The 25,649-nt window shown below is 53.9% G+C and overlaps 1 protein-coding gene across 1 annotated transcript in view; it reads left to right on the top strand.

Moving 5' to 3' along the window:
- Positions 1-19,051, top strand: part of CCDC92B (coiled-coil domain containing 92B) — a 32,295-nt gene extending 13,244 nt beyond the window's left edge. Inside the window, exons 2-4 of the mRNA XM_025363004.1 lie at positions 3,038-3,190; positions 9,019-9,066; positions 14,847-19,051. Coding sequence (XP_025218789.1) covers positions 3,061-3,190; positions 9,019-9,066; positions 14,847-15,448 — 780 coding nt within the window. The 5' untranslated portion in view covers positions 3,038-3,060 and the 3' untranslated portion in view covers positions 15,449-19,051. The remainder of the gene's footprint in view (positions 1-3,037; positions 3,191-9,018; positions 9,067-14,846) is intronic.
- The last annotated feature ends 6,598 nt before the right edge of the window (positions 19,052-25,649 follow it).

The raw sequence follows: 25,649 nt of genomic DNA, 5'->3' as shown, positions 1-25,649 counted from the left end.
AAAAAATTAGCCAGGCTTGGTGGCAGGCGCCTATAGTCCCAGCTAGTCAGGAGGCTGAGGCAGGAGAATGGCGTGAACCCGGGAGGTGGAGCTTGCAGTGAGCCGAGATTCCGCCACTGCACTCCAGCCTGGGTGACAGAGTGAGACTCTGTCTCAAAAAAAAAAAAAAAAAAAGGGCCTATTTGGTTGGATTAGGGGGGTCAGGGGAATACCAGAGAAAGGGGCCCAGAGAAAGGAGTGCCCCAAGGATGGGAGTTCTCAGGGGCACCTGCTCAATGTGACCCCACAGATGAAAATATGGATTTTCCGAGTCTTACATGGAACCTAGTCTGGAGGGGACCATTTGGTGAACAGAATTATTCCTCTCATAGGCCTGTCTCTCCCACTGCCCAGGACATTCCCGGGGCAGGTGAAGGCAGGTTCCTCAAAAGCTCAGGGAGTCCTTGGCTGAGAAACCAGGAGCTCTGAGTCCCGGGCTCCAGTGTTTGCTGTCTGCCTCTGCTTGTCCAAGATGCTGATTATCACACAAGAGATTCATCGGGAAGGGGGCGGCGGAGCCAGAAGAAGCAGAGCTGGAAAGCCAGGCTGTCATTAGCATTCAGGGATGCGTGCCTCTCACCCATCACTGCAACTCAAGGTTCCACCGTGGGAGTCACTGCATGGGTCTCTTTTCCCCCTCTCCTATTCCTCTTTTTTATTGTATTTATTTATTTATATTTATTTATTTTTTTTTTGAGACAGAGTCTTGCTCTGTTGCCCAGGCTGCAGTACAGTGGTGCAATGTTGGCTCACTGCAGCCTCCACCTCCCGGGTTCAAGCAATCCTTGTGCCTCAGCGTCCCAAGTAGCTGAGATTACAGGCACCTGTGCCACCACGCCCAGCTAATTTTTGTATTTTTAGTAGAGACAGGGTTTCACCATGTCAGCCAGGCTGGTCTCGAACTCGTGACCTCAAGTGATCTGCCCACCTTGGCCTCCAAAAGGGCTGGGATTACAGGCATGAACCACCGAGTCTGGCCTATTTATATATTTTTAGAGATGATATCTCACTTTGTTGCCCAGGCTGGTCTCAAACTCCTGGACTCAAGCGTCTTCCCACCTCAGCTTCTCAAAGTGCTGGGATTACGGACGTGAGCCACCACGCCCAGCCTCCTCCCATTTCTCTCTCTCTCTTTTTTTTCAGGCAGAGTCTCGCCGTGTCACTCAGGCTAGAGTCCAGTGGCACAACCTTGGCTCACTGCATCCTCCGCCTCCTGGGTTCAAGTGACTCTCCTGCCTCAGCCTCCCAAGTAACTGGGATTACAGGGATGTGCCACCAGGCCCGGCTAATTTTTGTATTTTTAATAGAGATGGCATTTCACCATGTTGGGCAGGCTGGTCTCCAACTCCTGACCTCAAGTGATCCGCCCGCCTTGGCCTCCCAAAGTGCTGAGATTACATGAGTAAGCCAACACGCCCAGCCTGTATCTCTTTTATTTATTTATGTATTTATTTAGAGACAGAGTCTCACCTCGCCCAGGCTGAAGTGCAGTGGTGTGATCTCAGCTCACTGCAACCTCCGCCTCCTGGGTTCAAGCCATTCTCCTGCCTCAGTGAGTAGCTGGGATTACAAGTACGTGCCACCATGCCCGGCTAACTTTTGTATTTTGAGTAGAGACAGGGTTTCACCATGTTGGTCAGGCTGGTCTCGAACTCCTGACCTCAGGTGATCCACCCACCTCAGCCTCCCGAAGTGCTAGGATTACAGGTATGAGTCACCACCCCGGCGCCTTTTTTTTTTTTTTTCTTTTCGAGACGGAGTCTTGCTTTGTAGCCCAGGCTGGAATGCAGTGGCATGATCTCAGCTCACTGCAACTTCCACCTCCCTGTCCCGATTCAAGCAATTCTCCTGCCTCAGCCTCCCAAGTAGCTGGAATTACAGGCATGTGCCACCATACTCAGCTAATTTTTGTATTTTTAGTAGAGATGGGGTTTCACCATGTTGGCCAGGCTGGTCTTGAACTCCTGACCTCATGATCCACCCGCCTTGGGCTCCCAAAGTGCTGAGATCACAGGTGTGAGCCACTATGCCTGGCCCACCTTTCTCTTTTACAAAGGGACTCCACCACCTGCCTTCAGCCCAGAGTCAGTTTTAGTGAAACATTCACCAGATCTTCCTCCACTGCCACTTGGAGGAGCCCAGAGCCCTGGACTGTGGTTAAGTTGAAGTGGAGTTGAACTAAAGGAGAATAATATTCAGAACAGCCATGTAGCCCTCGGGCTGAGATACTGTGGGACGTCAGAGCTGGAAGAGACTCTGAGGTTCACTTACTCCACATCTCCCTCATTGTACCCCTGAGAAAACTGAGAGCCCACAGAGTGAAAGGGCTCACTCACGTCACACTGCTGGAGGGGAGAAGCAGGCTAGAACCCAGGTTCTCTGTCTCTCTACTGACTTTGCCACTCCATTTGTTTTCCTGTTTGAGAAGCAGAAGAGGCTAAAGTTATATGGGCCTGGGTGCAGTGGCTCACACCTGTCATCCCAGCCCTTTGTGAGGCCGAGGCGGATGGATCGCCTGAGGTCAGGAGTTCAAGACCTGCCTGGCCAACATGGTGAAACCCTGTCTCTACTAAAAATACAAAAATTAACCGGGTGTTGTGGCGGGCACCTGTAGTCCCAGCTACTCAGGAGGCTGAGGAAGGAGAACTGCTTGAACCTGGGAGGTGGAGGTTGCAGTGAACCAAGATGGTGCCATTGCACTCCAACCTGTGTGACAGGAGCAAGACCCCATCTCAAAAAAAAAGTTACATGGGAGCAGGAGAAGGAAGCCATCGCCCTCTGGTTCTCCAACTGTTAAATGGGAATAATGATGCTTTCCTGCCAACTCCCCTGCTTTTTCATGAAGCCTGAATGAGGGAATAGTGGGGAGGTGACAGCAGTGGCAGAATCATCTTCCTGGTGGCAACAGGACCCAGAGCGGAGGAGATGGTGAAAGAGCTGAGGGCGGGCAGCGCAGATGGGCTCAGAAGAGGTGGGTTCACCTTGTCGTCCTCCCTAGGTGGGGCCCAGGCCTGGGTTGCCATGGATACCGTGTCCCTGGAGCATCAGATCCAGAGCGTACAACGCCACATCAGCTTCCTGAAAAAGGAGCAGATGGCCCTGCTGCGAGACCTGCACCTGGAGATCCTGAGGCTGCAGAAACGCTGCTCAGGTGAGGCCAGGAGAGGCAGCCGAACGGGTGGGGCGGGGTCGCTGTCATCATCACAACCACGGTCTCTGGGCTGTGCCCACCAACAGCCCCCGTGAGCCTCACACTGCACCAATTCCGCTGCCTCTTTTTTTGAATAAGGAAACTGGGACTTGGGGAGGTGAGATGGACAGAGAAGTTGGAAAACTTCTAGAAACACCTGAGAGTTTCAGGGCAAAGAGCTCTGGTTAGGGCCGGGCGCGGTGGCTCACGCCTGTAATCCCAGCACTTTGGGAGGCTGAGGTGGGCAGATCATGAGGTCAGGAGATCAAGACCATCCTGGACGACATGGTGAAATCCCATCTCTAAGGCCGGGCGCGGTGGCTCAAGCCTGTAATCCCAGCACTTTGGGAGGCCGAGGCGGGTGGATCACGAGGTCAGGAGATCGAGACTATCCTGGCTAACATGGTGAAACCCCGTCTCTACTAAAAATACAAAAAAAAAAAAAACTAGCCGGGCGTGGTGGCGGGCGCCTGTAGTCTCAGCTACTTGGGAGGCTGAGGCGGGAGAATGGCGTGAACCCGGGAGGCGGAGCTTGCAGTGAGCCGAGACCACGCCACTGCACTCCAGCCTGGGAGACACAGCGAGACTCCGTCTCAAAAAAAAAAAAAAAAAGAAATCCCATCTCTACTATAATACAAAAAATTAACGAGGTATGGTGGCGGGTGCCTGTAGTCCCAGCTACTCAGGAGGCTGAGGCAGAGGAATCGCTTGAAGCCAGGGGGCAGAGGTTGTAGTGAGCTGAGATCGCACCACTGCACTCCAGCCTGGGCGACAGAGCAAGACTCTGTCTCAAAAAAAAAAAAAAAACAAAAACAAAAAACCTCTGGTTAGGTAGTGGAGGACTCCTAGGAACCAATTCCCAGAGGTTCCCACCCTTTTCAAGTCACCGTTCACCAAGCAACTCCCAGCCCTCAGTCTAGCTAGGGAGACAAACAGGTCAACTAGTGATATTAAGGTAGAGCAGAAATCAAGCAGGAGCTCATGGGCAGGAGCATGTCCAGCTTGAGGACCAGGTGCTGAAGGAGGAGGTCCAGCATCCGAGGCTCCCCAGAGGAGAGGTGCTTCAGCTCCTTGGAGGCTGCATAACATGTGGACATGCCGAGATATCACATGGGAAAGGGGAGTAAAGAGAACATTCCAGATGAAGGGAAGAGCACGGCAAAGGCCTGAAGCTCGGAATCCAAAAGCTCATGGAAGGTTTCAGTTGATAAAGTAGTACTTAAAGGAGACTGATAAGAAATCCAGCTGGAGGCTGGGCGTGGTGGCTCACACCTATAATCCCAGCACTTTGGGAGGTGGAGGGGGGTGGATCACCTGAGGTCAGAAGTTTGAGACCAGCCTGGCCAACATGGCGAAATACTATCTCTACTAAAAATACAAAAATTAGCCCGGCGTGGTGGCGCATGCCTGTAATCCCAGTTACTAAGGAGGCTGAGACCGGAGAATTGTTTGAACCCAGGAGGCGGAGGTTGCAGTGAGCCAAGATTGTGCCACTGCACTCCAGCCTGGGCAACAGAGCCAGACTCCATCTCAAAAAAAGAAAGAAAAGAAATCCAGCTGGAGCCAAAGTGTGGAAGACCTTGACAAACACCATGACCGCCAAGGAGTCCTCCTGGGTAGTGGGGAGCCACAGAAAGTTTTTGAGCAGCTGCCTGACCAGCATTATCCTGCATTAAGAAACTCAGTCTGGGCCGGGTGTGGTGGCTGATGCCTGCAATCCCAGCACTTTGGGAGGCTGAGGTGGGTGGATCACCTGAGGTCAGGAGTTCAAGACCAGCCTGGCCAACATGGCAAAACCCCGTCTCTACTAAAAATACAAAAAATTAGCCAGGCGTGGGGGTGCGCGCCTGTAATCCCAGCTACTCAGAAGGCTGAGGCAGGAGAATTGCTTGAACCCAGGAGGTAGAGGTTGCAGTGAGCCGAGATCATGCCATTGCACTCCAGCCTGGGCTACAGAGTGAGACTCCGTCTAAAACAAAAACAAAAAGGAACTCAGTCTGGCAGTTGTATGGAAGCTGAATTGGTGGGAGAGGGAGGTAGGGAGACCAGCAGAGGTCATGAATGTTCCAGGGGATGGATGAAGAGGGGTAGAATGGGGACGACCCATGGGAGGTAGGTTGAAGGAAAGCACTTGCCTGCTGAATGGATTTGTGAGCAGAGCAGAGGGAGGCACCAAGGATGAAGTGAAATCCCAGGCCTGGCCTCTGCTCTTGGACTTGGGGCCTCAGCTGCCTGGGCCTCTCAGAGGCTTGGCTCTGGCCCGAGTGCTCACTGAGGCCGCGTCTCCACATGCACACTTTGGAGCCAGTGACTCACAGACCGTCTCAGCTGGGAGGGCCTGGCCTCTTCGTCGTACCTACTTAGGTAAACCAAGGCCCAGAGAAAGAGTCACACAATGTGTCAGTGGTGGAGGGAAGATGAGAACCCGGAGCTCCAGACTCACACCCCTACATGCCTCTGCAGCTTTCTGGACATTCTCTCCCCAAGATGCTCAGACTTCAACTTCCCTTCCAGCACCTGCTCCTGGGACCTCCCCACTGCCCAGGGAAACCTCTGAGTCCCAAACGATCTGAGTGGTCCACCTGACTTCCCACACTGTGACATGAGAAACCAATAGTCCTGCCGGGCGCACTGGCTCACACCTGTAATCTCAGCACTTTGGGAGGCTGAGGCGGGCGGATCACCTGAGGTCAGGAGTTCAAGACCAGCCTGACCAATATGGAGAAACCCCGTCTCTACTAAAAATACAAAATTAGCCAGGCGTGGCGGCGGGTGCCTAGAATCCCAGCTACTCGGGAGGCTGAGGCAGGAGAATCGCTTGAACCTGGGAGGCGGAGGATGTGGTGAGCCGAGATCGCGCGATTGTACTCCACCCTGGGCAACAAGAGTGAAACTCTGTCTCAAAAAAAAAACTGAGACGGGTGGATCACGAGGGCAGGAGATCGAGACCATCCTGGCTAACCTGGTGAAACCCCATCTCTACTAAAAAATACCAAAAAAACTAGCTGGGCGAGGTGGTGGGCGCCTGTAGTCCCAGCTACTCGGGAAGCTGAGGCAGGAGAATGGTGTAAACCCGGGAGGCGGAGCTTGCAATGAGCTGAGATCCCACCACTGCACTCCAGCCTGGGCGGCAGAGCGAGACTCTGTCTCAAAAAAAAAAAAAAAGACAAAGACGCCAGTGGTCCTGACTCAGCCATCGCAGCTTCCAAAGGCTCCACAGACAGGGTCAGCCGCACATTCTAATCCCCCCGAAGACTGGATGGGAGCAGAGGCCAGCGTCGGGGACAAGAATGGCCCAAGTACCTCACCACTGCCTGATGCCACCTTTTCAGTGCAATAACACAATTAAGAGAAGAGGAAACCCTAAGACGCCATAGCAACTCCTCTCATTTCTTTCTCTTTTGCCCCAATTCTGAGAACTTATGGTCCCTTCCTTTTAGGACACAGGCCAGATACGTGGAGCAGGCAGGAACAGAGTGCCCTCACCCACGCCACCCTTCTCAGATGGGTACGGGCCTGAAACCTCTTGTGTGTTTTTTTTTTTATTATTACTATTATTTTTCATTTTTGAGACAGAGTCTTGCTCTGTCGCCCAGGCTGGAGTGCAGTGACATGATCTCAGCTCACTGCAACCTCTGCCTCCCAGGTTCAAGCAATTCTCCTGCCTCAGCCTCCCAAGTAGCTGGGATTACAGGTGCATGCCACCACGTCTGGATAATTGTTGTATTTTTATTAGAGATGGGGTTTCGCCATGTTGACCAGGTTGGTCTGGAACTCCTGACCTCAGATGATCTGCCCACCTTGGCCTCCCAAAGTGCTGGGATTACAGGCGTGAGCCACTGCGCCCGGCCACTTCTTGGTTATCGATTAAGGAGATAAAAATAACTGGGCCAGGCCAGAGCAGCCACTCTTGAGGCTGAAATGACTGAATAAGGCCTTTCCCCCAAGGAGGAGGTGATGAGAATGGAGAAGATAAGGGGAAGGAGATTAAAGAGGGACCCAGGGCTGGGAGGGGGTTGGGAGAGGGGAGAGGCTGGTGTAGGAGCCTAAGGGACAGGCTGCTTAGGGAGCTGGCTGAGGATGGGTGAGGACTCAGAATGAAGGGCTTGAGAGGTGGGTGTGTTCTGGGGTGGCGAAGCAGCCTGATTGATGACAAGAACTACTCACAGGCGTTCAGCACCAACTCAGCCCTTGGCCAAGCCTACTGTTTATTTTTTCTCATTTAATCCTGGCGACAGTCCCTTGGAGAAGAGGTGCTATTGTGCCCCCATTCTCCAGATGAGAAAACTGAGGCTCAGAGAAGTGCCATTACTGGCCCAAGGTCACACAGCATATCTGACCTCACACCATGCTCATCTGTAGCCCAGCTGAGATTTTTATCACCCTACCCCCAAGTCCTGTGTTTAAAGGCTGAAGAGAAACCACTCACAGGGAGTTAATGGCAGAGCCAAGGTATCTCCGCTCCCAAATCGCTGAAATTAGGCTAAGGTCCCTGGGCTATATCACAAGGCCCTGAAGGAGGGGCCAAGTTGGTCCCAGGAAGCCCTGGAGGTGGAGGCATCAGAGTCCTCACAGGGGCCCCAGGGAACAGGTTCAGACTCTGGTCACAGCAGAAGGCTCAGGCACCCTGAGCTGCCTGTCTCCTAGCAACAACCAGCCTCCCCAGAGAAGGCACCTCTGGCACAGCCCTGGGTCTCTGGCACAGCCGGTGAGGGCAGTGAGGAGGAGGGGCAGAGGGGTCACAAGGCCCCTGAAGGCGCTGCTGGGTGGTAGTCCCAGAGATGCACCGCCTTCCTCCCCCGTCCCCCGGTTCACACCTCCTCCCCGTGGGCACCAGACTGTGTCCCTGCGGGTGTACACAGGTGCCCCTGAGTCAGTCTGCATCACAGGCGGCTGTGGCTTCTGGCTTCCTTCTGCCCTTGTACCAGTTCTTGAGCCCTGGTGGAGTTGGGGGAGTGAGGGTGGGGCTGGAAAAATTATCAGACTCACCTGAGCTGAGAAGTGGAGTTTGGGGGGCACTAAGGAATGGAGCCTGGGGGGAACAGGCAGGCAGAGGGGTGACGGCTGGGCTGCAGCACCCAGGAGGAAACTGCTCCTGCACCAGTGCCCTTGAGTGGCTCCTAGCCTGCCCGCCCCATCCCCTCAATGCCAATCCAGGCCCCCATCACTAGACGGCACTGTCCTCCTCGAAGCCCCTCTCCCTGCCTTGGGGAATATGGTGGAACTGGGGCTTGGGAAGGGGCAGCGCTGATGTTCAGATAGTAACACAGGCTCGACGGTACTGGCTGTCAAAATAGCGAAAAGCAAGTGTCCAGACGGGTAGGTAGCCACTGCCCTGAGCCTGCCTCCAGTGCCGCCAAGCAGTTCTGCACACTCCAGCAGCCATCAGCTAAACACGAAAGGGTCAAAGCCCTGCACAGCAAGGGTCCTCCAGAACTGCTCTGATTGGCTGGCATACCACCCCAGGAAGGGCAGATAGTCCCCCAGCCCCGCAACAAGCCAGGCTCCTCAGTCTCACGAGGGGTGAACTAAACTCCAAACCCAGGCGTAAAGCTTGAGCTGGGAAGATTTCGGAGGTTGGAGTCAAGCTGGCCAGGTTCAGGCTATGCCCAGGACACATCTCTTCATCTCTTCTTCCCCCAGCAAAGTTGTGGTAAAATAGTACGCGAGTGGCTTCTAAAGATCCTCATTGCCACTCTTACTGAGCTGTTATTCCATGATTTCTCTGTCTCACACACACACACACACACACACACACACAAACTGCCTTTTCTTTTCTTTCCCCCCAGAACTGACCCATGACCTGGAAATGAGAGAGGCCCAATCTCACCAGCAAGGTAAGAGAAGGACCACTGGTGGGGAAGTGTCGTGGGGCCCAATACCGGAGTTTTCCCAGCTCTTAGTAGGACCCAAGCCTTCTCTGTCCCCAGCCTAGACTTGGGGACAGTCACTCCTTGGCTGGTGAGCAGAGTGCAGGATGTCAGCCACACTTGCCCAGTGGATGACACTGTGAAATGCCTTGCGCAGTGAACAACCTGCACCACCTCAGTCGAATGACCTTGTGCAGTGAACAACCTGCAACACCACACATAGTACCCTGTATCCATGTTTCTGTCCAAAGTGAGGAAAGGAAAGCAGGAAGGAGATGGTAATGTGGCTTTACTTCCCCTTAGCCTGCTTAATTCCTTGCTGTGACCCACCTCCCCAGTCCTTCCCATCCTTGCACAAGTGATCACATGGTCAGTGTCAAGATTCACTGAACTGTGGCCGGGCGCAGTGGCTCAAGCCTGTAATCCCAGCACTTTGGGAGGCCGAGACGGGCGGATCACGAGGTTAGGAGATTAAGACCATCCTGGCTAACATGGTGAAACCCTGTCTCTACCAAAAAATACAAAAAACTAGCCGGGCAAGGTGGCGGGCACCTGTAGTCCCAGCTACTCGGGAGGCTGAGGCAGGAGAATGGCGTAAACCCGGGAGGCGGAGCTTGCAGTGAGCCGAGATCACACCACTGCACTCCAGCCTGGGCGACAGAGCAAGACTCCGTCTCAAAAAAAAAAAAAAAAAAAGATTCACTGAATTGAGTGATCACAGGCCAAGTGTCAAGATGCATGACAGGATGGGCTCCTTGACTTCAAGGAACTTGGTCTATATGAGAAAAGAAACACACCCACATTAGTAAATTCTGCATTTTACAAAAGTATGGCTTCTTGCTGTTGTAGAAATTCCACTAAAATATTTGTTTACAAAGTATTACTTCACCCATAAAATGGTAGGGGGCGCTGGGGGAGTTCAATGGGTGTAGACTTTTAATTTTGCAAGATTAAAAAGTTCTAAAGATCTGTTGCACACCAACATGAATAGACTTAACAGTACTGAACGGTACTCCTACAAATGGTTAAGATGCTAAATTGGCCGGGCGCAGTGGCTCACGCCTGTAATCCCAGCACTTTGGGAGGCCGAGACGGGCGGATCACAAGGTCAGGAGATCGAGACCATCGTGGTTAACATGGTGAAACCCCGTCTCTACTAAAAAATACAAAAAACTAGCTGGGCAAGGTGGCGGGCGCCTGTAGTCCCAGCTACTCGGGAGGCTGAGGCAGGAGAATGGTGTGAACCCGGGAGGCGGAGCTTGCAGTGAGCAGAGATCCAGCCACTGCACTCCAGCCTGGGCGACACAGTGAGACTCCGTCTCAAAAAAAAAAAAAAAAAAAATGCTAAATTTTGTCATGTTTTTGCCCCACAATTAATTTTTTAAATTGCATTGTTGAGATCTTTATCATCAGATTTTAAGACCTCAGAACTAGAACTGAGTGTTACCCATTGTCTCTGAAGTACAAGACGTATTACCTGACTTGGAGGAACAGAGTAACTAATTTTTTTTTTTTTTTTTGAGACAGAGTCTCGCTCTGTCGCCCAGGCTGGAGTGCAGTGGCACAATCTTGGCTCACTGCAACCTCCACCTCCTGGGTTCAAGTGATTCTCCTGCTGCAGCCTCCCAAGTAGCTGAGACTACAGGTGCACACCACCACACACCGTCTAATTTTTTTGTATTTTTTAGTAGAGATGGGGTTTCACCATGTTGGCCAGGCTGGTCTCAAACTCCTGACCTCAGGTGATCCACCCACCTCAGCCTCGCAAAGTGCTAGAATTACAGGCGTGAGCCACTGAGCCTAGCCAGGACACAGTATTTAATTAAAAATGAATCACAAGGCCAAGTGCGGTAGCTCACGCCTGTAATCCCAAGACTTTAGGAGACCAAGGTAGGATATAATCACTTGAGCCCAGGAGTTCAAGACCAGCCTGGACAAAATAGTGAGACTCTGTCTCTACCATTTAAAAAAAAATATTTTAAGGCCGGGTGCGGTGGCTCAAGCCTGTAATCCCAGCACTTTGGGAGGCCGAGACGGGCGGATCACGAGGTCAGGAGATCGAGACCATCCTGACTAACACAGTGAAACCCCGTCTCTACTAAAAAAATACAAAAAACTAGCCGGGCGAGGTGGCGGGTGCCTGTAGTCCCAGCTACTCGGGAGGCTGAGGCAGGAGAATGGCGTGAACCCGGGAGGCGGAGCTTGCAGTGAGCTGAGATCCAGCCACTGCACTCCAGCCTGGGCGACAGAGCGAGACTCCATCTCAACAAAAATAAAATAAAATAAAATAAAATAAAATAAAATAAAATAAATAAATAAATAAAATATTTTAAAAGGCCAGGTGCGATGGCTCACTCCTGTAATCCCAGCACTTTGGGAGGCCGAGGTGGGGATCACGAGGTCAGGAGATCGAGACCATCCCAGCTAACATCGTGAAATCCCATCTCTACTAAAAAATACACAAAATTAGCCAGGCGTGGTGGCGGGCACCTATAGTCCCAGCTGCTCAGGAGGCTGAGGCAGGAGAATGGCGTGAACCTGGGAGGCGGAGCTTGCTGTGAGCCGAGATGGCGCCACTGCACTCCAGCCTGGGCGACGCAGCGAGACTCCGTCTCAAAACAAAACAAAACAAAACAAAAAATTTAAAAAATGTTAAAAGGAATCATAAAAATAGTCTTTCTTGGCCAGAAGAGTTCTTAAGAACAGAGTCTCTTCCATATTGATGTGTTGGTTATAGATGAAGTGCTATAGGCTGGACGTTTAAGCTATGATGTTAGGGACCCTAGAACTTGCTTTATGTATTCGTGCATGAAGATCAGCTAGGGATCATCTAGACACTTACGAACTTGGACTAATTCTGCCCACTTTAGAGGGCAATGACGGGCAACCTCTTGGTGCCTAGGTGGCTGGAGGAAGGCAGCACACATCCCAGACACTAGATTAGGACAGTTCTGTAACAAAGCCGCTTTCACCCCACTTACTGTCCTTTGTCTGAAAGGGCTTTTGAGATCACCTGGGCCCAAGCCACTGCCCCAGTGTCTTCATTTTTACCTTTTTTTTTTTTTTTTTTTTTTTGAGACAGGGTCTCATACTCTGTCACCCAGGCTGGCGTGCCGTGGTGCCATCTCTGCTCACTGCCTCCTAGGCAGGCTCAAGAGATCCCTCCACCTCAACCTCGAGATTAGCTGGTATGACAAACACGTGCCACCACACCCAGCTTTTTTGTAAGAGATGGGGTTTCACCATGTCACCCAGGCTGGTCTCCTGAGCTTAAGCAATTTGCCCCCCTCAGCCTCCCAAAGTGCTAGGATTACAGGTGTGAGCCACTGTGCCTGGCCTATCTTCTCTTTCAATGGGCTTTGAGAACGCTTTCTTTTTTTAGAGACAGGGTCTTGCTCTGTTGTCCAGGCCGTAGTGTGCAGTAGCACAATCATAGCTCACTGCAGCTTTGTACTCCTGGGCTCGAGAGATCCTCCTGCCTCAGCCCTCCCCTGAGTCACTGGGATGAGTGTGCTAACCCACTGGGCTTAAGAACTTTCTTTGTGCCTTTTTTTTTTTTTTTTGAGACGGAGTCTCGCTCTGTCGCCCCGGCTGGAGTGCAGTGGCACGATCTCAGCTCACTACAACCTCCACCTGCTGGGGTCAACCAATTCTCCTAGTTCAGCCTCCCAAGTAGCTGGGATTATAGGCGCACGCTACCATACCCAGCTAATTTTTGTGTTTTTAGTAGAGACGGGGTTTCGCTATGCTGGCCAGGCTGGTCTCGAACTCCTGACCTCGTGATCCACCCACCTTGGCCTCCCAGAGTGCTGGGATTACGGGCATGAGCCACTGTACCTGGCCCTCTTTGTCCTCTTATCACTTGGTGATTTTCATCTTTTCAGGGTTACTTTTTGCCACTTTCGGCTGCCTATGTCCCTACACTCACCTGGGCCAAGTCCTAGGATATGGTCCTGCTGAGATAGAGCTTCCAGGAGGCAGGGGTCCTCAACTCACGCTGCACACGAGAACCACCGGGGGAAGATTTGAGCAACACCAGTTCCCAGGTCCAACTCCAGGGATGCTGGTTCAATTGGTCTTTCGTAGTGCCCAGGAAACAGCATTTTTTAAAGCTCTCTGGGTGGTTCCAATGTCTCTCCAACCTGCTGCAGTGGCAAAGGCCAACAATAAACAAGTAAACAAAAAATGACAAACATGTGGCCAGGCAGGGTGACTCAAACCTATAATCCCAACACTTTGTGAGGCTGAGGCAGGAGGACTGCCTGAACCCAGGAGTTCGAGACCAGCCCAGGCAACATGGCAAACCCTCATCTCTACAAAAAATGTGCATGCCTGTGGTCCCAGCTCCTGGGAAGGCTGAGGTGGGAGAATTACTTGAGCCCAGTGATAGAGTCTGCAGTGAGCTATGCCACTGCCCACCAGCCTGGCAACAGAGGGAGACTCTGTCTCAAAAAAAAAAAAAAAAAAAAAAAAAAGGCCGGGCATGGTGGCTCACGCCTGTAATCCCAGCACTTTGGGAGGCCGAGGCGGGCGGATCACAAGGTCAGGAGTTGGAGACCAGCCAGGCCAATATGATGAAACCCTGTCTCTAAAAATAAAAAAAATAAATTAGCCAGGTGTGGTGGCAGGTGCCTGTAGTCCCAGCTACTCAGAAGGCTGAGGCAGGAGAATCACTTAAACCCAGGAGGCAGAGCTGCAGTGAGCCGAGATCACGCCATTGCACTCCAGCCTGGGCAAGAGTGACTCCGTCTCAAAAAAAAAAAAAAGACGTGAGAAATGCCCTATGGAGGAAACAAGGACACTGACTCCCTTCCTGTGCACACTCGCAGCTCTTTCCGTCTCTTGCTCTCTGGGCTTTTACACAAGCTGCTCCCTCTGTCTGCAGCATCCTTCTCTCCTGTCTTCACGACTTAACTACTGTTTATCCTTCGGATCTTAGCTCAAGTCTCTTCTGCTGGGAAGACTTCCCTGATTAGGTCACATTCTCCAGTTACAGTCACAGCATTGACTCTCCACATCACATTTGCAACCTCACACTTATTTGTGATTATTTATTATGTCTCTCCCACTATGCAGTAAGCTTCACGGAGACCGTTTTATTATGAGCCCTATCTCCAATACCTAACACAGTGCACCAAGCCAGGGCTCCACAAATTATCTGTGGAATGAATAAAGGGCCAGGGATGGGTTTGCACTTAAGCTGAAACCTGAAGAATTAGAGGCGAGGCCAAACAGAGTGTAGAACAGGTAGGAGGGCAGAACAAGGCAGGCCACTGAGCCGATGCGTGGGGAAGGAGGGGGAGCGCGGTAGGATGTGTAGGTGGGGACATGGGGAGGAGTGGGGCTTCCATTTGGTTTTTTCTTTGCTTATTGAGACGGAATCTCGCTTTGTCACCCAGGCTGGAGTGCAGTGGCGCGATCTCAACTCACTGCAACCTCCGCCTCCAGGGTTCAAGCGAGTCTCCTGTCTCAGCCTCCCGAGTAGCTGGGATTACAGGCGCCCACCACCACCATGCCCGGCTAATTTTTGTATTTTTAGTACAGACGGGGTTTCACCATGTTGGCCAGGCTGGTCTCGAACTCCTGACCTCAAGTGATCCGCTCACCTCGAACTCCCAAAGTGCTGGCATTGCAGAAGTGAGCCCCTGCGCCCGGCCTGGGGGGTTTGTTACTCGGAGGGCTAAGCCGTGCAGGTTCTGTTCCAAGCCAGGTGGAGAACGTCACCTCTGGCCTCTGCTCCGTTCCAGAGGTGGCGTCACGGGAGCTGGAGAGCAAGTGCCGCGCGCTAGAGTCGCAGCTGGAGGCGCGGGCCGCGGCCAACGCGGAGCTGCGGCGGGAGGTGGCACAGCGCGAGGCTCTGGTGTCCGCGCTGCGCTGCAGCCTGCGCACGGAGGAGCGCCGCTTCCTGGAGGAGCTGCGCCGCCGCAGCCACCGCGCCACCGTGCTGGGCACCGAGCTGCAGAAGCACACCGAGGCGGCCGCCTACCTCTCCTGCCAGCTGCACGCGGCGCGCCAGAGACTGCAGGCCCCGCGTCCCGGCCCCGGCGCCGCAGCCGAGCCCCGGCTACGCCGCCGCGCACCGCGGGCCCGCCGCCCGCCTGTTGCCCACGAGGCCGCCGCCAAGGGCCCCGGCCGGGACTGGGCCGCCTGGGACCGCGGGGCCGGCGCCCTGGACGACACCGACCCGATGCCCGACCCCGCGCTCTTCCTCCGCAGCGCACGGAGGCCGCTGCGGCCCAGCGTCCGCAGCCCGCGCCAGCCGCCTCCGCAGGAGCCCCCGGACCGGGCCGGCCCGCAGCCCGCGCCCAGCCCGCCCTGCCCGCCCAGCGCGCCCGGGGACCCGGAGTAGGCGCGGGGCTGGCCTGGGTGACGCGGGGCGGACGGGGAGGGCCAGCCAGGGACGCAGCTCGGGCCCCGCAGACAGGTCCAGGGGGCGGAGGACAGCCGCCCCTCCTCCAGGAAGCGGGGCGAAGCGACCCCGGCTTCCCCCAAACCCCCGAACCGCCAGCCTTTTGTACTTCCCGACGTTTCCAAAGCTTCGAGCCTTCTCCTCGCGCGAGAGCTCCTCCGTGGGGCCGAGCGGGGCACCTTCTCTACCGAGAGGACTCGCAGTCCCGATCCTGGCCTGGTCCCACCTGCCAGCGAGACAGGAGGGACGGGGGCCACGCCCTGCCCCGGGAAAGCCGACAATCCTTGGTGGGGTGGGGAGGGCTGGGCTGGCCTACGGAAAGGTGCGCAGAGTGGCATTGACGCCCCAGGCCCCCCAGCTCCCCCCGCCTCCCCCACCCCCAGGCCGACGCCCTTCCCACCAAGCCTTCCTCTCCAGGAGAGGCCCGGGCTAGGGGCTGGTCCTTCTACCCCCACCCCGACCCTGCCGATAGGTCCTTGCAGGTGAGCACGGAACACTTTAGAAGACATGTCCTCCCAGAGCCCCTGGTGGGAAAAGTGCGCCTGATGGAAGCGTAACTTCTGGAAGGTAGCATCCATGGGCCCTGGGAGAGGATTACAGAACCGCCTGGGTGGCCGGACTTGGTCTAGAGCCGTCTCCAGCTCAGCTCTTCCCGAGTCCGCCACCCCGCTGGGAACGCGGGGACTGGGAGCTGTGCTGGGGAAGGGAGATGACAGGCCTGCTGGCAGCCAGGCTTCCCGAAGGCAGGAGCTGTCTTCCCCCGCAGGAGGTAGCCCCAGGGGTTTTCCTAGTCCTGTTTATTGGTGCTAATTTTGCTCGGCTTCCTAATCAGCTGGCTGCATCCAGAGACAAGAAGAGGGCCTTGGCGGGGCGCGGTGGCTCACGCCTGTAATCCCGGCACTTTGGGATACCGAGGTGGGCGGATCACCTGAGGTCAGGAGTTCGAGACCAGCCTGGCCAACATGGTGAAACCCCGTCTCTACTTAAAAAATACAAATATTAGCCGGGCGCGGTGGTGTGCGCCTGTAATCCCAGCTACTCGGGAGGCTGAGGCAGGAGAATCGCTTGAACCTGGGAGGCGGAGTTTGCAGTGAGCCGAGATCGCGGCACTGCACTCCACCTGGGCAACAAGAGCAAAACTCCGTCTCAAAAAGGAAAGAAAGGAGGAGGGCCTGGCTTCTTGGAAGCAGCAGCTACTGATGGGAGTTTGGGTTTGCTGGGGGGATGGTGGGAGCCCAGGTTAGTCCCCATCCTGGCCCCCTCCACAGATGCCCCTGAGCCTGTCAGAATCTGGCAGTGGCGGGCTGCTCAGTTCCCTGCTGTCTAGCCTGGGGAATGGCGATGTGGAAAGGGGAAAGCCCCACCTCCTAACACCCCGTCTCCTAAGCTCCCCTGACACCACCAAAGGCAGGAAGGACAGTTTCAGCGCAGCTTCTTGCCCCTACCCCCAGCCCAGCCTAGAAGGAAACACAAACCCCTCCAGCCCATGCCATCCCTCCTGTGTGGGTCCTGCATCAAGTCCTAAGTGCCTGTGAGGTCTTCCAGGGGCTTCGAGGGGAGGACGTGGGGCAGGGAGAGTCCTTTACCTCCCTCACAGACACCCCTTTCCTGACAGGTCCTGACCCTGGCTGAGGCCACACATTCTGTGTCACGCAGGGGTCTGGGAGGTGAGCAGAGTTAAGCTCTAGGGGTGACAAGCTCTTCTCCCATCACAGCCCCATGAAGAGGGGGGAGTCCCCGATCACACCCCTTTCCCTCCGTTTGTTAGAGGGAGCAGGAAATTGGCAAGAAGTAGAGACCAGTGAGGGAGCACACTCAGGGCCAAGCAATGTGCGGCTCTCCCAGCTGACCCCACCGGGGACTGCCCAGACCACTGAGCAATAACCACGCCTGGTCTGGGGTGTCCAGCTCCTGGGATTCAGATGGCTGAGGTTGGGGCACCCTTGGGACAGTGCTCTCCAGTCTAGCTTGGGTCAAGAAGGTGGCCTGGGGTCCTTGCTCTGCCTGCCCCCACCTCTACCCTCTGCTAGTCCTGCAGTTGCGCCTGTGCCATCTCTGCCCCACCTCAAGTGTGTGTAACTCACTGCACCCCTATTCTGTCCTCCCTTTCAGAACCTGTCTGTGTGTGAGGGCCTCAGTCCTCTCTCGGAGGTGCCCAGAGGACCGTGGGAAGGAGGGATAAGTCTTTTTCCAGAGGAGCCCACACAGACCCTCACCTCCCACAACCACACTTTTGGGGTGAACAGGGTGACTTTGTTAAGTCAATTGTTCTGCAGAGATGGTGAAGTAGTTTATCTGCCCACCCACCCACTAAAAGCCATAGCTCCATCTGCCTGTCCTCCCCCAGCTCTATAGCAATAGCCCCCTTCCCCCTTCCCTCCTGGGCATCCAGGGTGTCCAGCTGGGGGCCCCCACCGCACTCTGGCCCCAGGGATCTTCCAGTGGCCTACCTGCCTCTCCCGAAGTGACTCCATCAGCGCCACTCAACTCCCGTCCCTCTTCCAGCAACCACTGGAAGGTGCTTGGAGATCCCCTAGATGAAAGGTTCTGGGTGCTGGGGCAGCTGACTCACTGACTCAGCTGAGGTGCCGGAGGTGCCTGGGAAAGGAAATAAGGCAAGCTGAGGGAGCACCTGTGGCAGACACATGGTTCCAATTTCACAGAAATTCCCCTCCTCGCCCTCCTGCAAATAATGGAGACTTCCCCCCACCCACCTGCACAGGAGCTTCTGTGCAGCAGAATGAGACTGGGAGCTGGAGTCAGTGGTCTGCTCTTGGCCTCAGGGGCCCAACACTCCTCAGCTTCAGGGCCCTGGAGAGGCCCCACCCTCCCTGGGTCTGGCTTGAGAGCCCACCTGGCCAAAGGGAAGCCTCCTACCCCCATGCACTGCCCGCCCCTGGAATGCCTTGGTGACTAAGAAGGGAAAGGATTGTATTTCTCTCTCCTCTGCTGCACGAATTCCCATTGAGAGAGAGAGAGAGAGAGAGTTGAAGAGGACACTCAGGGTCCCTAGGTGGAGCTCCTGCCACACCTCACGTGTGGACGGCTCCAGGACAGACAGCTGCAGGCAGGGACCTCCCCCTGCTCTGGAAATCAGCCAGGGAGCACTGGGCAGTGCAGTTTGAGGCTCTATACCCCTGGCCCCCACAGCCCAGCCACAGCACCCTCTAGCTTGGGGGACTAGTCCGGGGTCAAAATGGGGTAGCCCTTCCCCATATAAGCAGTAGGATGGCGTTCTCCCTGGTGGAGAGAGGAAGGAGGCCTAGAGGGTGTGGGGCAGCTTCTTCTCAGCGTGGGGAGCCAGGGGTCTCCAAGCACCTTCTCCTGGACATGCCAGCCTTGAATGGGGGGCGCGCAGGGCTTCAGACCCACCTGGCAGGAGCCCTGTGGACAGGGCAGAGGAACCCTGCTCCAAATTCTCTGTTGGCTGCGCTTTCGAATCCAATGCTTTTCAGAGTGTATTCACTCACCCACAGAAATAGAGCCCTGTGCTTTAGGGGTGACTGTCATATGCCTTATTCTTAATAAAATCTCTGAAAAACATGTGAGTCCAAAAATCTCTTACATTGGGCACTCGGCCCCACCGCACCTCGGTTCTTGCAGGTGTGGGAAGAGCATGTGGAGGAGCCGGGAGGTGGTTCAGAGTCAGCCAGTGGGTACGATGAGACCAGGAGCTGAGACTCTGGGGTACCCTCAGTAGATAAGCCTCAGATGGGCCGGGCACGGTGGCTCACGCCTGCCATCCCAGCACTTTGGGAAGCCAAGGTGGGCAGGTTGCTTGAGGTCAGGAGTTCAAGGCCAGCCTAGCCAACATAGTGAAACCCCGTCTCTACTAAAAATACAAAATTTAGCCAGGTGTGGTGGCACGTGCCTGTAATCCCAGCTACTCAGGAGGCTGAGGCGGGAGAATCCCTTGAACCTGGGAGGCGGAGGATCCAGTGAGCCGAGATCACGCCAATGTATTCCAGCCTGGGTGACAGAGTGAGACGATCCCCAAAAAAAAGCTATTCCGGCCGGGCACAGTGGCTCATGCCTGTAATCCCAGCACTCTGGGAGGCGAGGCGGGTGGATCACGAGGTCAGGAGATCAAGACCATCCTGGCTAAACCCCGTTTCTACTAAAAAATACAAAAAATTAGCCAGGCGTGGTGGCGGGTGCCTGTAGTCCCAGCTACTCGGGAGGCTGAGGCAGGAGAATGGCATGAACCCGGGAGGTGGAGCTTGCAGTGAGCCGGGATGGCACCACTGCACTCCAGCCTGGGCAACAGAGCGAGACTCCATCTCAAAAAAAAAAAAAAAAAAAAGCTGTTCTTCAGATCAAGTATAAGGCACCCATCTGAGGTGTCCTCACCCTCAGCTGAGCCCTGCCCCTCTCTCCATCCCACCCCAATCCAAAGGAACAAACAGAATCTTAGATCACAGGCTCCTGACTAGAGTGGAGAGGAGAAGACTGGAAGGGCCCAGTGCCTGGAATTGCCCCACTATTCTTTCCCAGAAGGAATCCTGGGTTCCGGCATCTTTGGCCACGCTGGTGCCCTGCCCCCCACCTGATCCACCTGCCAGACGCCTGGCATCCCAGCAGGAACCCTATTCTTATCCTCCACTAATGAAGGTTATCCTGGGACTGCAGCTTTAGGAGCTCAGCGCAGCCAGCACCCATGAGAACTCAAGCCGGTACATTTTCAGTGCAGGTCTACGTTAGGGATGACTCAGAGAAAAAGGCAGCAGCTCTCTGTTCTAAGGACGCAGGGGAACAAAACCAAAACCAAAACCAAAAAAAATGGCTTTGCTTGCAACCCTCCTGATAACAGGACCCACCTCTTCCTTCTGGGGAACTGCTGTGCACCCATCTCAGTCCATGCTTTGGGAGGGCCAACTCCACCCGTGTGGCCCAGGCAGGGCAGGTCACACTGATCGGGCTGAAGATTACATGCAACTCCATCTGAGCCAACAAGAGTCAATCTTGGGCCTTTTGCTGGAGCCATTCATTCAGCACCCCATGTTAGGTGCTATTTAGTTCAGCAGTGAACAAAGCAGGACTATGGAGAAGGACAAACACTTGGGTGGCTAAAATGGCACCCAAGAAATCTGGCAGGTCATTTGCCACCACAAGGGGTAAAGCTGCCTGAGTATAAAGCTACCATAAGAGAAACAGAACAGCCAGGTGCGGTGGCTCATGCCTGTAATCCCAGCACTTTGGGAGGCCGAGGCGGGCGGATCAAGAGGTCCGGCGTTCAAGACCAGCCTGGCCAACATGGTAAAACCCCGTCTCTATGAAAAGCACAAAAAAAAGCCGGGCATGGTGGTGGGCACCTGTAATCCCAGTTCCTCAGGAGGCTGAGGCAGGAGAATCCTTTGAACCTGGGAGATGGAGGTTGCAGTGAGCCGAGATCATGCTATTGCACAGCAGCCTGGGCGACAGAGTGAGACTCCATCTCAAAAAAAAAAAAAGAGAAATGGAACAAAGAGATATGGAGAGACAATTCAGATAATCAAGTCACCTGGATCCAGCCATACCCAAAGCTCACAGACTCTTACCCTTTTCTGTTACATGGATCAATAAATCCCCTCCCCCTCCCAAACTCAGGTGTGGAATTTTTTTTGTTTCTGTTTGTTTTGTTTTGTTTTGTTTTTGAGACAGAGTTTCACTCTTGTTGCCCAGACTGGAGTGCAATGGCACAATCTCAACTCACTGCAACCTCTGCCTCCCAGGTTCAAGCGATTCTCCTGCCTCAGCCTCCTGAGTAGCTGGGATTACAGGCACGTGCCACCACGCCCGGCTGATTTTGTATTTTTAGTAGAGAGGGGGTTTCACCATGTTGGTCAGGCTGGTCTTGAACTCCCAACCTCAGGTGATCCGCCCACCTTGGCTTCCGAAAGTGCTGGGATTACAGGCGTGAGTCACCACTCCTGGCTGTTTCTGTTTTTTAGGGACAAGGTCTCACAGTGTTGCTCAAGCTGCACTTGAACTCTGGTGCTCAAAGGGATCCTTCCATCTCAGCCTTCTGAGTAACTGAGAGTACAGGCCTAGCTAACAACACACACACACACACACACACACACACACACACGTATATGTATACACAAAATATACATATTTTGACACAGAGTCTTGCTCTATTGCCCAGGCTGGAGTGCAGTGGCTACGTGGAAAAAAACGCGCCCAGCCAGTTTTTCCCTGCTTTTTATTTTGAACTTAGTTTCTTGCTTAAGCCTCTAAGCTCAGGTTTGGGCCCAGGATGGGCTGGGACCAGGACCTGCAGCAAGCCCAGGAAGGCTGGCCCAGGCCTCTTCTTGTTCTTAGCCTTTTATCTCCTGGGGCAGTGAGGGAACCAAAGGCCCAGCCTTGGATATACATCTGCCCAAGACTCTTGAGTCTCAGGTACAATTTCAGAAAAGGAGAAAAGAAAGGGGGCAGGGCACAGTGGCTCACGCCTGTAATCCCAACACTCTGGGGGCCGAGGCAGGTGGATCATTTGAGGCCAGGAGTTTGAGACCAGGCTTGCCAACATGGTGAAACCCCATCTCCACTAAAACTACAAAAATTAGCTTGGCGTGTGACGCGACCCTATAATTCCAGCTACTCCGGAGGCTGAGGCAAGAGAATTGCTTGAACCTGGGAGGCAGAGGCTGCAGTGAGCCGGGGTCGTGCCACTGAACTCCAGCCTGGGAAACAGAGTGAGATTCCAGCTCAAAAAAGGAAAGAAAAGGAAAGAGAAGGGAAGGGCAGGGCAGAGCACAGGCCTTAGGGTTTCCCAGACAGACCCCTGGGGATGCTTAGCTAAGCCCATCCCAGAGTCACAGTTCAGGGTGGAGATATGGAATGTCAGAAGCAGATAACTGTTTTGTTCGTTTGTTTGTTTGTTTTGAGAGGGAGTTTCACTGTCACCCAGGCTGGAGTGCAGTGGCGCAATCTCAGCTCACTGCAACTTCCTCCTCCTGGGCTCCAGCGATCCTCCCACCTCAGCCTCCTGAGTAGCTGGGATTATAGGCATGCACCACTCACGCCCAGCTGATTTTTTTTTTTTTTTTTTGTATTTTAGTAAAGCCAGGGTTTCACCATGTTGGCCAGGCTGGTCTCAAACCCCTGACCTCAAGTGATCCACCTGGGCCTCCCCAAGTGCTGGGATTACAGGGGTGAGCCACTGTGCCTGGCCTCAGGTAACTCTTAAAGATCATCTATGCAACCCTTTCATTTTACACATGGGGAGACTGAAGCTCAGGGCATCTTACTGGCGGTCCTTCCTTCCTTCCTCCCTCCCTCCCTCCCTCCCTTCCTTCCTTCCTGGCAGTTCTGCCCATGTAGTTTTGGGGTTGAGGGAGGTGGAGCACTTCCTTTCTAGGGGTTCCCAGAGATTGGCCAGGGAAGTAGGGGACTCTCTGCCACAGTTCAAGGGATTTAGGTTCCCTCGTCACCTCTCCAGCCCCCTAGGGAACTCTGCAAAGGAGGGGGAAGCAGGAATGTAGGAATGGCCAGCTGAGTGGGTGTATCCATGATAACGGTAATTAGGGAGGTGGGAGGCTTTGAGCCGGCTAATTATGCAGGCTGGGTCTCAGACTAGATAACCCTCCCTTCTTATCTTTATGCAGGGACCCAAAAGATGAGAAACCTGCAGTGCTCAGGAAGCCAGGAGGTAGCCCTGAGGATGCCTGCTGTGCAGCAGGACCCTGTGAGGGAAAGGGGAAGGGAGCCACTGAAGATAAACTGAAGACGATTTTGTGTTTCTGTTTTTTGAGGCGGAGTCTTGCTTTGTCACCCAGGCTGGAATGTAGTGGCGCGATCTTGGCTCACTGCAACCTCTGCTTCCTGTGTTCAAGTGATTCTTCTGCCTCAGCTTGGGAGTAGCTGGGATTACAGCTGCCCGCCACCTCACCAGGTTAATTTTTGTATTTTTAGTAGAGACAGGGTTTCGCCATATTGGCCAGGCTGGTCTCGAACTCCTGACCTCAGGTGATTCGTCTGCTTTGGCCTCCCAAAGTACTGGAATTACAGGGGTAAGCCACCGCGCCTCGCCTTAAACTGCAGATTCCAAAGCTGCTGGGACTGGTTCATCACTAGGCCCATGGACCAACTGGTCACCGGTCCCCATGCCGACCAGTAGGCACTTATGGACACTCACTGACGCTGAAGAGGACAGGGAGAGGTGCCTCCGCTGGGCATCCTGCATGGACTCAGGCTGGTGGGTCTCAGCCAGGCATTATGGAAATGATCTGAAAGTTTTAGACACAAAGGTCAAAGCACAGAGTACACAAAACGAGTATCTGAAAGGAAAGCCAGCTGTGATAAATAATGGGGGGATCGGCCAGGCGCAGTGGCTCACGCCTGTAATCCCAGCACTTTGGGAGGCCGAAGTGGCGGATCACCTGAGGTTGGGAGTTCGAGACCAGCCTGACCAACTTGGAGAAACCCTATCTCTACTAAAAATAGCAAATTAGCTGGGCCTAGTGGCACATACCTGTAATCCCAGCTACTGGGGAGGCTGAGGCAGGAGAATCGCTTGAACCCTGGTGGCCTCTGCCTTGGCGGTGAGCCAAGACTGAGCCATTGCACTCTAGCCTGGACAACAAGAGGGAAACTCCGTCTCAAAAATAATAATAATAATAATAAATAAATAATAGGGGGCTTAAAGGTGAAACTCCAGGCTGCCAGCAATGCTGCCCCCCCACATCCTATGGAGCCCTCAGAACCTGGCACCCTCTACACCGAAATCATCCACCCAACCAACAAATGTGCATTAAGTGGGGTGTGGTGGTGTGCACCTGTAATCCTAGCTACTCAGGGAACTGAGACGGGAGGGTCACTTGAGCCCCTAAGTTGGAGGCTTCCGTGAGCCGTGATCATACCACTGCACTCCAGCCTGGGCAACAGAATGAGACCCTGTCTCTAAAAATAAAATTAAAAATAAATAAATGTGCATTAAACACCTACCAAGCATTGGACTCTGGAAAGATGCTGGGAATACCCAGATAAATAAGTTGTGGTTCTTGCCTTCAAGAAGTCCCCAGGTCGGCTGGGCGTGGTAGCTCATGCCTGTAATCCCTGCACTTGGGGAGGCCAAGGCAGGTAGATCACAAGGTCAGAAGTTCAAGACCAGCCCGACCAACATGGTGAAATCCCATCTCTACTAAAAATACAAAAATGAGCTGGGTGTGGTGACACATGCCTGTAACCCCAGCTACTTGGGAGGCTGAGTCAGGAGAATCACTTGAATCTGGCAGGTAGGGGTTGCAATGAGCTGAGATCACGTCATTGCACTCCAGCCTGGGGGACAGAGCAAGACTCTGTCTTTAAAAAAAAAAAAAAAAAAAAGGCCAGGCGCGGTGGCTCATGCCTGCCAGCACTTTAGGAGGCTGAGGCGGGTGGATCACGAGGTCAAGAGATCGAGATCATCCTGGCCAACATGGTGAAACCCCGTCTCTACTAAAAATACAAAAAAAATTAGCTGGGCGTGGTGGCTCGTGCCTGTAGTCTCAGCTACTTCGGAGGCTGAGGCAGGAGAATGGCTTGAACCTGGGAGGTGGAGCTTGCAGTGTGCCGAGATCGCGCCACTGCACTTCAGACTGGGTGACAGAGCGAGATCCCGTCTCAAAAAAAAAAAAAAAAGTCCCCAGGTCTAGCGGCTGGACTCCTCACCCAAGACCCAGACATCCCAATATGGCCAAGAGGGTCTCAGTTTATGCCTATTGCCCCTGTGTCATTATTAATAGGGTCCACTTGCACTCTCAAAAGTGTTCTGGTTTTAACAATAAACTATGCAATCACCTGAACCATAGCACATTGTTATAGGCAATGGTGGAAATAGCTGGGGAAACTGGGAGTATGTGCTGTTAAGACTATGATGGAGGCCAGGCGCGGTGGCTCACGCCTGTAATCCCAGCACTATGGGAGGCCAAGGCGGGCAGGTCACCTGAGGTCAGGAGTTCGAGACCAGCCTGGCCAACATGGTGAAACCCCTATCTCTACTAAAAATACAGAAATTAGTCAGGCATGGTGGTGGGTGCCTGTAATCCCAGCTACTTGAGAGGCTGAGGCAGGAGAATCGCTTGAACCCGAGAGGCGGAGGTTTCAGTGAGTTGAGATTGTGCCACTGTACTCCAACGTGGGCTATACAGCGAGACTCAGTCTCAAAAAAAAAAAAAAA

Source organism: Theropithecus gelada, chromosome 16 (genome assembly GCF_003255815.1).
Source record: "Theropithecus gelada isolate Dixy chromosome 16, Tgel_1.0, whole genome shotgun sequence".
Classification (NCBI taxonomy): domain Eukaryota; kingdom Metazoa; phylum Chordata; class Mammalia; order Primates; family Cercopithecidae; genus Theropithecus; species Theropithecus gelada.
The sequence above is the reverse complement of the archived record's forward strand: the minus strand, read 5'-3'. Positions and strand labels throughout refer to the sequence as shown.